The sequence below is a fragment of the Crinia signifera genome, chromosome 4 (genome assembly GCF_055691185.1).
Source record: "Crinia signifera chromosome 4, ASM5569118v1, whole genome shotgun sequence".
NCBI classification, from domain to species: Eukaryota; Metazoa; Chordata; class Amphibia; order Anura; family Myobatrachidae; genus Crinia; species Crinia signifera.
This window is the reverse complement of record NC_139220.1, coordinates 174,638,274-174,652,138: the sequence shown is the minus strand read 5'-3', so window position 1 is coordinate 174,652,138 and position 13,865 is coordinate 174,638,274. Positions and strand designations below refer to the sequence as shown.

Sequence of the window (13,865 nt, the reverse complement as noted above, 5' to 3'; positions counted from 1 at the left end):
TGTGGCAATGCATGCTGGGATTTGTAGTTTCACAACATCTGGAGGGCCACAGTTTGAAGACCCATGGTATAATGTGTAACGAGAAACCACACGAGGCCTCTCACTTATGCATCACTTCCAATGTAAAGTACAAAAAAACATCACCTAAGCTATACTTTCCATTGTCACTCAAACGCTCATATAAAAATATCCCACAGGGCATAGCATAAAACTCTGTCACAGACTAGTGAATACACATAATGCAATCAGATGCAAGCCGTTTCTTATGTAATAGATATCCTTTATTATGGTCTTGTACCAATCAAAACCCTGCATGTCCAAAACATTCTATAACCTAGAAACATAGAATGTGACAGCAGATAAAAAACATTTTGCCCATCTAGTCTACAACACCAATCCCCCCCCCCCCCTTTCTTTGTTTTTTGACCCTTCGTTTTTTGTAAGCATATTCAAATGCCTATCTCAAGCATGTTTAAGTCACTCTACAATCTTAGTGTGTATACATCTGGCTGGAGGCTATTGCACATATCCGCTACTCTTTCTCTTTCTGAACCTACCTCTTTCCAGTTTCAGTGCATGCCCTCGTATTCAAATACTTCTCTTTCTTTGAAGAATGTTTTTCCTCCTGTATCTTGTTCTAACCCTTCACAACCACTGTTAATAAATGTAAGCATTGATGTCTTCTGTTGTATTGTGCATATACATAAAGTATATACCTTTTTGGTGTTGTAATATGCTGCTTGTAATTGTTAAGCGATAGTGTGTGTGCATTGCGCTCCTTGGATATATGTTTACTGATGTTCATAGATAAGCAAACGATTCCAAAAACATTATTTGTATTATAATTGTTTTTCTCTCCTCATGTACAGATGTTATATACTTTTGATAGGGAAGTTAATATCGTTAGCTGTTCAGTGAACAAAGAAAAATCTTTACTCGGTGAGTACCAGGCACTTGATCACTTCTCCTCCCTTATCACCATAGGCGAATCTAGAATTATGGTAATGGGTGGTCCTAGATCCAGATATAACAGTTGGGGGACCTTTGCGCGGCGTAGCCGAGCGGCAAAAAGGGGGCATGGTCTCATGGGAAGGAGGCGTGGCATCACAAAAAGGGGTGTGGTATTACACTTTAGACCATACACAGTAATGCCCATTACATATTTTGGCAAACTCCATAATACCCATTACACAAAGCCACACGCCGTAATGCCAATTACACATAAGGCCACACCATAATGCCCATTACACATTGTGCCACACATCATGATGCCCATTACATACTATATAACAAACCGTAATGCCCATTACATATTTGCCACATAAGTGCTGCTTACCTACGTGCTCATTGCTAGGGGGTTCTTGCTTGATGGTACCATAGTACCCATTACACATGATGCTGCACACATAATGTCCCTTACACATGATACTGCACACATAATGCCGCTTACACATGATGCTGCACACCGTAATGCCCCTTACACATTAAGCCACACATTATGCGTAATGCCCAGTGGCGGAACTACCGAGGGTGCAGGGGGTGCAGCTGCTATGGGGCCCGGCGGCTGGGGGGGCCCGGGCCCCATGGACAAAAAGCACTCTGCACCGTGATCGTGATGCTTGATCATTATATTACTATTTAAAAGAGGTGCCACGACCGCCTGTGCACAGAGTAAGGAGCCGGGGGGGAGTGCGCACCGTGCTAGGCTGGGGGGGGGGGGTGGGTGGGATGCACACCGCGCCGGGCTAGGGGAGAAGCCGAGCGTATAGTCGGAGGGTATATTACGCGCAGCCGCGCACTTGAACTGCGTGATGAAGCCTCCCCCACCAGCACCATAGAGGAGCTCAGCTGACCAGATCAGGAAGCCGGCCCGGTACCCATCTCCGCCTCAGCTCCGGCAGAACAACAAGCACGCACCCCGTTAAAGCTACCAGCAACACATTTGTCCCCCACTGCCAGCCAGTTTACCCCTCCGCCTCCTGCTCACATACCCGCCTCTGAATATGTGAGCCATGGGTCCTCAAACTGCGGCCCTCCAGATGTTGTGAAACTACAAATCCCAGCATGCCTTGCCACAGTTTTGCTATAAGGGAGTGTTAAAACTGTGGCAAGGCATGCTGGGATTTGTAGTTTCACAACATCTGGAGGGACGCAGTTTGAGGACCCATGATGTGAGCCATATGAAGCCCTACGCATGTTCCCCGCAGCGGGCAACATCGAGATTTTGATGAATCTCAAACCTCCAACACAGGTGGGAGTTTGCTTGTATGCATGAAAGCTGCACAGTATGTATGTATGCATGAGAGCTGCACAGTATGTATGTATGTATGAGAGCTGCACAGTATGTATGTATGCATGAGAGCTGCACAGTATGTATGTATGCATGAGAGCTGCACAGTATGTATGCATGTACAGTATGTATGTATGTATGCATGAGAGCTGCACAGTGTGTATGTATGAATGAGAGCGGCACTGTATGTACACTATAAATGAGAGCTGCACAGTATGTATGCATGTACAGTATGTATGTATGTATGCATGAGAGCTGCACAGTGTGTATGTATGAATGAGAGCGGCACTGTATGTACACTATAAATGAGAGCGGCACTGTATGTATGGGAGCAGCAATGTCCTGGAAAGAAAGAAATGTACATATGACAGATATGACATAAATAAATAGTCCTGCCACTTTGTGGCGGGCAGAAGAGCCTACACATGGTGACCCCCATCCTTAACCCCACCTCCGTCATGGCCTGGAACCCATACAGTTTTATGGGCTGGTGTCCTAGCGATAGACAGTCTGGAGACCTGAGTTGGGGGCCCTTAAAAAAAATTTGCTATGGGGCCCACAAAGTTCTAGTTACGCCTCTGGTAATGCCCCTACATACCACCACTTGTAGCGTCCCTTAAGCAATGCCCCCAAAAGTGCCACTTACTGTCAAGTTTTATATGAGCCTTCGCTGCTGCTGCAGGGAGAGATGGAGAGCGGTGCAGCTGCTTCTATGGGGAGAGGAGCAGAGCGCAGCGCAGAGCACGCTCCCTCTCCCGTCCTGGTGTCCCCTCTAGCCGAGTCGACATTTGAAATATTGTGCGCGCTCTTGTGCATGACGTCAGGGGAGCACGCCGGGCGCCGGCACCACATGATTAAAGGGGGGGGGGGGGGTGGGCAGAGGTGAAAGCGGGGAGAAGAATTGGAGCTGAAGCTGCAGGGGTGACAGTCATTGACAGCTGGGCAGAGAGCAGGGGGCTGCTCGGCTGTATTCAGAGCACTGCAGGTCATGGCTGTTTGAAATAATACCCCTTTCACAACAGAAAATGCAGGGATTTACCCGAGAATATGGTCCCAGGATCATGCAGGGACATTCCCAGGCTGACCCCTTATACACCAGCCTAGTCCCTGCATTTTCTGGTGTGAGGGGGAGAGACAACCACTCCCCACTCCCTAACCCCCTTTAACCAACCAGATATATCTTCGGAACCAACTGACCCATTTACATAGGACCAGTATCATCTTGAAGAGCTTTTGAGTTGGCTTCGAATGATTTCGGTTCCGTGAAACTGGGCTGTTTATGTTCTTTGAGGGCAGATTTCTCTGGAACCAAACAGTGATGAAATTACATTTAAGAAATGAAAACAAAAAACGGTTTAACCTCAATATCTTTGAAACCAATTAACCCATATGGATCCAGCCTGGTATCAGATTGAAGGCCCAGCAATTTGGGTTCGACTGAGATCAACCTCGAGCTTCAGTGATGCAGAAGGGGGAACTGGCAAACGTTGAACTGGGCTGGGGCCAGCTTTGCCTGGCCATATCTCCGGTTCCCAGGGGGCTAGAGACACGGGGCTGGGCTCGTTGGAAAGCCCCATCCTTCAGCTACACCCCCGGACCCCCTAGATTCGCCTATGCTTATCACTGCTTCATACATCTACCCCTCTGTGTGCTGTTCTGAACTTTCTGGTGCAGGTTGTTCTATCTCAGTCACTGGAAAAACATGAACCATGCAGGTGACACGGAGATGCCCTATATATATTTGAATTTTAAATTAATTGTTGATTTAATGTTCGATTTACAGGATATATTGGAAGTACTAGCTTGTGTGCTTTTTAAGATCATTTCTCAGATTGGTCACTCAGCCACTTGCCATTTTGGTTGAGGTAGTATATCTCATGCGTGAAGTAGAAAGCCGTATGCTTGTACCCGTAGTGGTGTCGGGACACGGCACACACAACGGAGAGTCTTAGGCTTCTGGTCGCTCACCAGTTAGGGGCTTACAAAGGATGGAGTTGGAAGGACCCTGCAAGCGCGCGTCTCATGTGCTGCTGTTCGCTCCTGCTCTGGGCGGTGTTCACAGAAGACTCTTGTGCTGTGGGTGTGATGGCTGGGATGAAGCACCGTCTCCCGGATAATATGGTGCTTGTAGTTTGGGCAGTAGTCTGAAAATTGATGTTTGTCTGGTTCCGGACTAGCATTTGGGGGTGCAGCTGGGTAATACCTATCCTTATCCTGAATCTGCACTTTGGGATTCAGGTGAAGGATAGTCTGTTGTCGGGGCTAGATCTACCTTTAGGCAGCTGCCTAGGGTGCCGGGATCTGAGGGGGTGCCACCAAGTCTGCCTATATAAAAATCAGGGATGTCTAAGAATCCTTAATGCAGGTGGCGGCTGTGGAACTTATAAGGCCTCACCTCCATACTTTCCCTTGAGGCATACGTCCCTATTTTGCTGCCCCCTCAAGGGGAAAAAAGGGTGCTAGGAGGACAACCCGATTTTTGGGAGCCTCCATTCTGCAAGTATGCCTTAAGGGGTCAAAAAGTGGGTATCTGTGGCAGTATAGAAGGGAGGTGGGGGGGGGGGCAGTAGGTTGATGATTTGCCTAGGGTGCTGAGAAGCATTACACCGGCCCTGTCATTGCCACATCTAGATATCTGCTGATTTTCTTTTGATTATAAAACCTAAATATATTTAATATAGGACTACTTTTGATCCATCATTTTAGCACTAGTTTCTAGAGGCCTTCTCTTTCTCAAGAGAAAAAAAAAACAATTACAGATCCGTCTTTTGATTGTGATTTTTGAATAGTCTCAATATGGGCCAGTTTATCAAACCAATAATTCCCTGGAATAACAGCTACTACACATCACAACCTCTGGGTTAACTGTTTTTTTTTTTTTTTTTACAGTGAGATGCATCTTAAAGTAATACTGATTTATTTATTTTTTGAGTGAGATCTAATAAAATGCATGTGGATTTGTAAACATGGGGATATCCTGCTTTATATATAATGTGTTCATATAATACATATATATAGTTTTTTTTTTTTTTTTTTTTACCTATCCTTTTTTTTGTATTTTTCTCTGAAGCATTAAGTTACTGCAATCCGACTTGTGAAACACTGAATCATGCTCTTTCACCAGGTAATTGCCTTTTTCTTATTTTACTGTATAATTATTTTAATGGTTGAATTCAGTTGCAAGAGATGGGTGCAAATTGCAGTTTATGTGGCATTCAAATGACTGCAAAGGCACAGCACGATGCACCTCTAGCCCCTCCTCCCCATATTAGACCATATTGTGCAAGTTTGGGATGAGGTAGAGTGGAGCTGTTGCTGCGCTGGTTAGATGTCTTTGCACACAATTGAAGTCCCCTGTAAAGCATTATTTCAACATTTTCACTAAAGATACTGTGGCAGGGACAGAGTAATGTGGAAGATCCATTCCAGGATTATGAACAACAGCAGCAGGGCTAAGGAGATCGAACTGGGGTTTTTATGATGTATTCGGAATCTCTAACTGATTAGCAACACCTGGTGCTCCTTGTTATGTGTGTTTAAGACAGAAGGTTGGGGTTCCTAATGGCAGTTACTGCCTGGGCAATAGGCTTGCGGGGGTCCAGGGATTATGTTTGGGATTCTCTGGAACTACCCTTATTGTGAAGACTGCCATTGCTGTAATTTAAGGAATGCCAATCTGTTATCCTGGAATCCTGTCGACCAGACTTCATCTCTAACCGGGGGTATGTGATTCCTTGTCACAATACTTAATTTGGTAAATTACAATGCGAAAAACAAAACCTACAAATATTATTATTGCAAGACATAGGTCACTGGGGTTTACCATCATTGGAGCTTGAATGGGTTGAATATCTTCTTCTTGTTTAACTTGTTTATATTGTATGTATTTTTTGTTTTTAGGGTTTTTTTGGTTTTTTTTTACACCATCTGTGAATACAAAGTTGTGTTGTCTATCTATAAAGACCTGTATTTACTTGTTTTTGCATGCATTTGTTAATTGCCAGTGCAGTATATGTGCGTAATTATTTATTTTTGCTTATGGTGCATACAGTTGATATACTGTAGCATGTGTTCTGTACGTGTGTCTTATGACATTGATATGATATTTGATATCTGTATCTCTTTGTTTACAAATGCTTGAGCCCTGAAGCTCCATACTTGGAATCCATTCAACTAGCCATAATGCATGAAATTTACATTTCCACACACATTCTTGTTACTCCATTTCAGATATTTGTCATTTCCATTTTCAAAGAAACCTTTCTTTACAAAAAACTATCTTTCTAAAAGTGGTTATAGGAGCAGTGGCTGTGTGAGCCATGATGCAAAAGGAATAAAGCAGATAAATGTCCATGTGCACTTACCCCTAAGTTGCCCACACATGCTGCAATTCCCACATGCATTTTTTTTTTAATTATACAGTTTATTTTGTCTTGTGATGCGTAGTCCATATTGCACAGCAAAATTTTGCAGGCAGGTTCAAATCGCACCCTGTTAGGGAATCGCAAGCGATACGTGCTTTACATATTTAAATTGCATATTGTTGTCCAGTCCAAATCCTATGTAGTTCAAATAGCACACATTGTGTAGTTTAAATCACACCTAGCACACACCTAACTAAAGGTGCCCATACACGTTACAATTATTGTATGCAATATTGTATACAATATCGCATCTCATCACGTCTCGGTTTTGCGATGAGATCTAGTTCAAAAAGTATGTGCATCACATACTTTTTGTACTAGATCTCATCGGAAAAACCGAGATGCGATGACATGCGATATTGTATACAATATTGCATACAATAATTGTAACGTGTATGGGCACCTTAAGGGGCAGATTTATTAAGCTTGGAGAAGAGATAAACTGGAGAAAAGGTAAAAGGAGATAAAGCACCAGCCAATCAGCTCCCAACTGTCTTTTTCAAACAAAGTTGATTGGCTGGTGCTTTATCTCCTTTTACCTTTTCTCCGCTTTATCTCCAGTTTATCTCTTCTCCAAGCTTAATAAATTTGCCCCTAAAACTCTAATCACTGCACTAGATTACTCTCATTAACTCACCTGCATATTTGTGGCCGCTAATTATTCTTAATATGACACTATTCTTGCATTAAAAATTGCTTTTAAAAATAACCACAGATATGGATAAATATAACTGACTGGTGGTGTGATTTCATCTGCTTTACTAGATTAGTTGTGAGTGAGCACTGAAACATCTACTGTATACGTATACTTCCCCATTGCTTTGCTACAATGTTCATTTTACATATTGGAACATATTGTAATACTCATTTTGAGCTTTCCAGTACTTGAGTTTCATATGCTGGTAAATGCCATATATGTGCTACTGAGATTTCGGTACTTGTTTCCTAGCACGGCGCCCATCGTATCGCATACCATAAGCCTTACAATGTTACGCAATGGCACCCGATGTTATACAATTTAAAATCGTATACCATCGCATTGTATGCCATATACAATGGTATACGATTTTAAATTGTATAAGCACCCTAATGGGTGTTTTCAATGTTAAATGGCCCTCCTATAACATTATTAATTGTATAAGCACCGTAATGGGTGCTTACAATGTTAAAAGCACCCTCACGCCACCCCCAGTATCAACGCCAACCCGAAACGTGGCGAGCGGCGGCGATACGCGTCCCCCGACCTTTTCATACCCCCCACTATCCACATCGGCGTGGAGTTGATTTTAGATAGTGTGGCGAGCGGACGCGGAATACATGTAAAGTAATACGCGTCCCCTCGCAGGGCTCGCCACGCTTCGGGCTCGGTGGCTCGCTTCGCTCGCCACACTATATAAAAACAACTCCGCGCCGACGTGGATAGTGGGGGTATGAAAAGGTCGGAGGACGCGTACCACCGCCCCTCGCAGGCTCGCTGCACTCGCCACGCTTCGGGTTGGCATTCATAGTGGGGGTGCATTTAAAATTGTAACTACCCATTAGGGTGCTTATACAATTAAAAATCGTATAGGGGGCCAAAATCGCATTGCATGCGGCTATATGACATGCGATGCGATACAATGCATAAGATGCCATACGACTGAAAATCGTGGGTGCCGTGCTAGGAAACAAGTACCGAGATTTCTTCTCTATGTATTATTGCATCTGACATCAATTGGTATTAAAATCTTACTGTTGACACTGCATTTTGTGGATAAATCAAATGATATAGTTGTTGGGGTAGGAATGTGTTTTATAGACCACCGGTGGCCAACATCACAACAGGATGGGCACTTGTAAATACCCACCCATTTGTGCTGGCAGGCACAGCACATCGGGCATAGTGGCAATTATATATACAGTTATTGATAATCTGATCAGTTTGATTAGTGTGTACCAACAATGCATGTTTGTCTGACAGGATTTCTCAAACACGGTCCTCAAGGCACCCAAACACTCCAAACTTTACGTATATCCATGTTTGGCCACATGTGACCTAATTAGTGCCTCAGTCGATTTGAGTTGGCCATCTATGCTGAGCCATTGTTACTTAATACCTGGACCATTGGGGTAACTTGAGGACTGTATTTGGGAACCTCTGCTTTATGGGTAACCCTTTTGACCAACGTGGATAATCCTTTTAAATAGTTAAAGATTAAAGTTTGCACTTCTTATGCTATCATTGTTGTTATATACTTGTTTTGTTGTTTAAAGTTTCAAGGTATTTGGCTCTTCTTATTGAAATAAAACCTATCAACAACATGCGAGTTCTCAAAGCTGTTGATATCAGCCTTAGAATACAGGTAAGGCTTCCAAATTGGCATTCCATGGCTTTACCTGCTCTTAATCTTTTTTTTATTTTTTATCTTATCTTATTACATTTTAGCTGTCATTTTAATCTGTAGGTTTTGTTCTATTTTAAATACTTTTGCATCACTTGGTGTATTTTATAGCAGAATTTGCCAATACAGGTACTCAATTTAAAAGGCAAAAGTTTGCAGTAACTGTATTGTCTAAAGATACTTGTTTGCCATCATTGTTCCAGGGCAGAAACTTGCAAGAACCTACAATACTTTGCTTATGGCCACTATAGACTATATACGGATGTCAAATCTTATTTGTGGCCCACTGTTTTATGAACTTTCCCAAAGGTGGTGCACTGTAGATATACTGCCAACCACCACAAAAAAGAATTTAATAACCATACCATACCGCCATACTTACTCTAGCAAGAGCCCAACAGAACCAAAGGTGTAGTATAGCCAGGTATATTAACCACTTTGCTTAAAACTCCTGTGCATAGCTCATTCTGTACCCATAATGGATACGCCACTGCAGATCTCTTAAGCTTGTCATATATAGCTATAACTCATGAGGGAAAGCTGTCCATTTCTTACTGCGTGGACTTATTATTGAATGAACTTGGATACAAAGTCCGTTAAGAGGAGTATTCTGGCTAATTAATGGTGGTACTATTAAGCTACGGTATTAGTACGCTGAATCTTTTTTCTATATTCACATAAGATTTAAATAAATAATTTTGATGCCTGTCACTAGTTTTTATTCCAAAATGAGCCCTATGATATTCTTCATCAATCTAAAATAAAATCGAAAGTGTTCATGCTAAATTCTACATCAAAAAGCAACATATGTTTTATTGTATTTTTGTCTAGTTTTTGTATCCAGTGGAAGATATGCCTGCATATACATGTGAGAATCACCTCTTGGTAGTTTCAGAAGAAAAATGTGAGTATTTGTCATTTCTAACAATTAAGGTTAGACTTTATTTTTTTATTATTACTCTGTTTTATAGTGTACTATGTACTTGTTTATTGCCATTCAGTGAAGGGGAAATCCTACTTAACACACCACACAGCCAGAAATCATTAACTAAAGAGAAATGCTGGAAATAAACTTATTGGCAATTTTTATTCTACAAATGTTTGCATCTTTTAAGACTATTTGAATGTTGTGCAAACTTTGAGTCCAGGGCTCTGTGAGGGCTGCATATAGATGTGCTTACTATCATCACAATGGAACTCCTGGCCAATTGAATTATTTTCCCATTGTTTGCAATTGTTATCCCTCCACATGTAAAGCAGAAAGATAGGGGTTATTTTAGTTGTTAGGTTTTTTTTTTTGTTTTTTTTTTATAATTTCAACATAGCTATAGAGATAGTTTGATTCCAAATGGTATTATACATTTTTAAGCATTTAAGATGTTTTGGATAACGTCTAAACAATATGAAGTAGAAAATTGAGCTATAGCTTTTGTTTTTCATTGTGTTATGTGAAAATTGTCACCACGTGTCATCACTTTATTTGAAACCTAAAAACAGAGAATTTGACTGCAGATGAGAACCATTTGGCACATGTAGTCTGCCCCTTTAAGGCCCATACACACTAGAAGATTTTCATTTTAATAGACTTTGCCAAAATCTGTGTTAGATATATCTTTCACCAAAGTAGTGCGTACACACTGAGATATTTTCCCCAAAGAGCAAGAGATTTTCAGGAGGCAAAAGACTTTGCTGAACATCTTTCAGATAAAAGGCTATTTACATATTGGGCTGGGTTTAAATTCCAAGGGTGGGAGCAGGGGCTGTTTTATTCAGTGCATTTCTGTTCTTGGGGCCTGGTTCAGATGTTGCATGGACACCAGAGTGTCGGAGGCAGGGGAAGATAGCCTCCAGAGTCCAGCAGATTACCCCTGAAGCAGTGAGTAAAGCTGCAGCACAGAGCATGCTGTGGATCCGGATGTCTGGGCACTGAGAGGAGTGACATCTTGCCGTCCCGCCGGGCAGCCGCTCATTACATATGCATTATGCATATGTAATGTGCGGCTACCAGGAGAGTGTAAGCCGCGCAGGGACGGTCAATCTGTAGAGACACCGCACGACCGTCCACCTCCACCATTACCCCCAGATATTCAGTTTCACCCCATTTGGGGTAATTTACCCCAGTTCCCCGACCTGTGCATTAGATCGATGGGATATAAGATATTGTGTACAATTTCCATTGCTCTTCCAGACATAAGTTCTTAAGATCATAATAATATGTGCATAGCATCACCCAATGTCTCACCATCAAGTCTGCATTCAGGACGCATCTTACGACAGATCATGTGTACACAATATTTTGTGATGTGCCCCTCCTCCTAGCGTCTCTTCACACCTGCTTCTCTTTCAAACTTACAATTTACTTAAATATTCAAGCGTTAGTTACATTAATGTGCAAGCTTCTCACAATGTATAAGAGATACTGCATCAGCTGCAATGGTTGAATTGCCTCTTATGTAGGTCAAAATATATTTCTGTAAACACTGCAATAGTTTCAGCAATTATGTTCTTCTCTATGCAGATGTTGAGCTGTTTCATGTTAGTGTTGGCTATGAAGATGGGAACAGAGTGGTAAGTTTCCGATGTACTCAGATTTTGTATGTTACATGTTCCTTTGGTGCATGCTGCTTGAAACGGGACGGGTATTTCTTGTGTTTCTTAATTGACATCATTTATAAAAAGGTACAACCAAAATGTATTGGGGTTTATTAGGAACACATACGGATGACTGGTGGTCAGAATACAGACGCCGGTTTCCCGCTGTGTATATTTACGGCCCCCTGGCCACCCCTCTAGGCATAAAACAAATATGCTCCCCACATACTTCCAATTGGGATGATGGTAGTCTGGATTCTGACACCAGCATTCCAGCTTCTGGCACTAGTCTGGATGCCATTGTTGTTCAGTGTATTTTATTACCAAATTTAAACTTGATACAAACTAATGTTTTTAAATATACTTCTGAAATTTCAGCATAAAAGGACAAATGTCATAAGGTATGTGAATCAGAAAGTGAGTTTTCTCTTTTTTTTTTTTAAAGCGGCAGTCATTTACATGCCAAAATCAACCTGATTATTCAGTGTAAATTTTTGCCGCTTTATAAAAAAAAAAAATGGTAAAATTCTTCCAAATCTCTCATTTTCTGATTATCACACTATTACATCTGGTCCAAAGTGTTAAAACTGAATAATAATGTATATGATATTGAGCGCTGGTTGACATTTTATTCTAAATGGCAGGTGATTACAAAAAGGTGATTACCAAACCCTTTGTATTGTATAACAAAAAAAGCAAACCGTGAAACAGCGTTGCTTAGAATAATATAATAATCATTTATTTTAAATAATACACAGTATTTCACAATACTTCAAACACAAACAAAACCTTAAAATAATATTTTAATTATATGCATATCCTGTATTATCAGGTGTCCTTATGATAAAACCTGCAGGTCTCCTCCTTTAGGATTGAATTGTTAGTATTGCATGCAATAATTTATGAATTATCCTCTATTAATTAGGTGAGTATGTTAACCTGGAAGCGGTACATGTGTCAGAACAGACTTAGGTCTACAGTCATTAGGTTGACCCCGGAAGGTCGTCTGGCCCCAAGGTCGACATGACTTAGTCGACATGGGCCAAGGTCAACATGAGTTTAGATCGACAGTCATTAGTTTTTCACTGTTTTTTGACCCGAATGTCGACACAGTCGACATGGACACAGTTGGAGTTGAACCGCAGCCGCTCGCTATGCTTCGGGCACTCTATTTTATTCTCCCACTACGCCCTAGTGGATGGTAGGGCATGAAATACCGCCTGTCGGCTCAAAAAAGTGAAAAACCCATGTCGACCTAAACCCATGTCAACCTTGGGGCCAGTCGACCTAAGTCTGATCTGACAGATGTCCGTTTCCCGTTAACCTTGGGGAATTTCCATTCTCAGTCTTCACTATTATGTGCACATGGATAAAGATGGTATACTTAGGTTAATCCAGCAGTTATGGGTATGAGTCAGGCTTCCAGTCCCTAGTGTGTTTTTGAGGCTGATGATGCTGCCCTTTCAAGGAATCCTCACTGGTCCTGGTCTATAAGCAGCCAACACGCGACCTCTACGCATTTCTCTGCCTTCTGTGGATGTCAGTGGCTTCCTCAGGAGACATCCATACCTCCTGAGGAAGCCGCTGACATCCACCAAAGGCAGAGAAATGCGTAGAGGTCACAGGAAGCATGTGTAGTAATGGGTAATATTTAAAATAAATAATTTTTATATTAATGTTCTCACAATAATCACGATTGTAGACAATTTTTTTATGATTTGTAAAGGAATAGGGAGGTTTCATGATCAGGTAACCAGAAGAAAATACTGGTTTTGTAGTTTATGGATGAAGTTCTTTTTTAAGACCATTTAAAGAGCATGGTATGGTTAGTGTTGTTTTTTCTTTCCGAAACAGGTTATGAAAAACTCTGGTTCAATTCCTAAAGACAGAATAGCTGAAGACTTTGTGTGGGCACAGTGGGATATGACAGATCAGCGGCTCTTTTATGTTATTCCAAAGGTAAATTTCATGGTATATAATGAAGATTCTTCAAAAATGTCTATAGGTGTTGTGATGGATAACATTGAAACATTTGCCCTATGCGGTCATCCCACCTGCGTAATATTACATACTGGGAAATTTGGAGGCCAATTCAGCCAAGGGTGTTCATGGGACTAGAAATAATTCTCCAGTAGTGTAAAACCATTTTATTAAAGACAAAAAGATGATAAAAACAAG

General features: G+C 41.6%; 1 protein-coding gene across 2 annotated transcripts in view; it reads left to right on the top strand.

Annotated features, from left to right (window-relative positions):
- The window catches only part of GSAP (gamma-secretase activating protein), a 120,417-nt gene that overhangs the window by 27,192 nt on the left and 79,360 nt on the right, over positions 1-13,865 (top strand). For both annotated transcript variants that reach the window (XM_083183043.1, XM_083183042.1), the window contains exons 4-9: positions 870-939; positions 5,361-5,414; positions 8,968-9,056; positions 9,927-9,999; positions 11,614-11,663; positions 13,542-13,646. In XM_083183043.1, the coding sequence (XP_083039169.1) occupies positions 870-939; positions 5,361-5,414; positions 8,968-9,056; positions 9,927-9,999; positions 11,614-11,663; positions 13,542-13,646 (441 nt within the window). The remainder of the gene's footprint in view (positions 1-869; positions 940-5,360; positions 5,415-8,967; positions 9,057-9,926; positions 10,000-11,613; positions 11,664-13,541; positions 13,647-13,865) is intronic.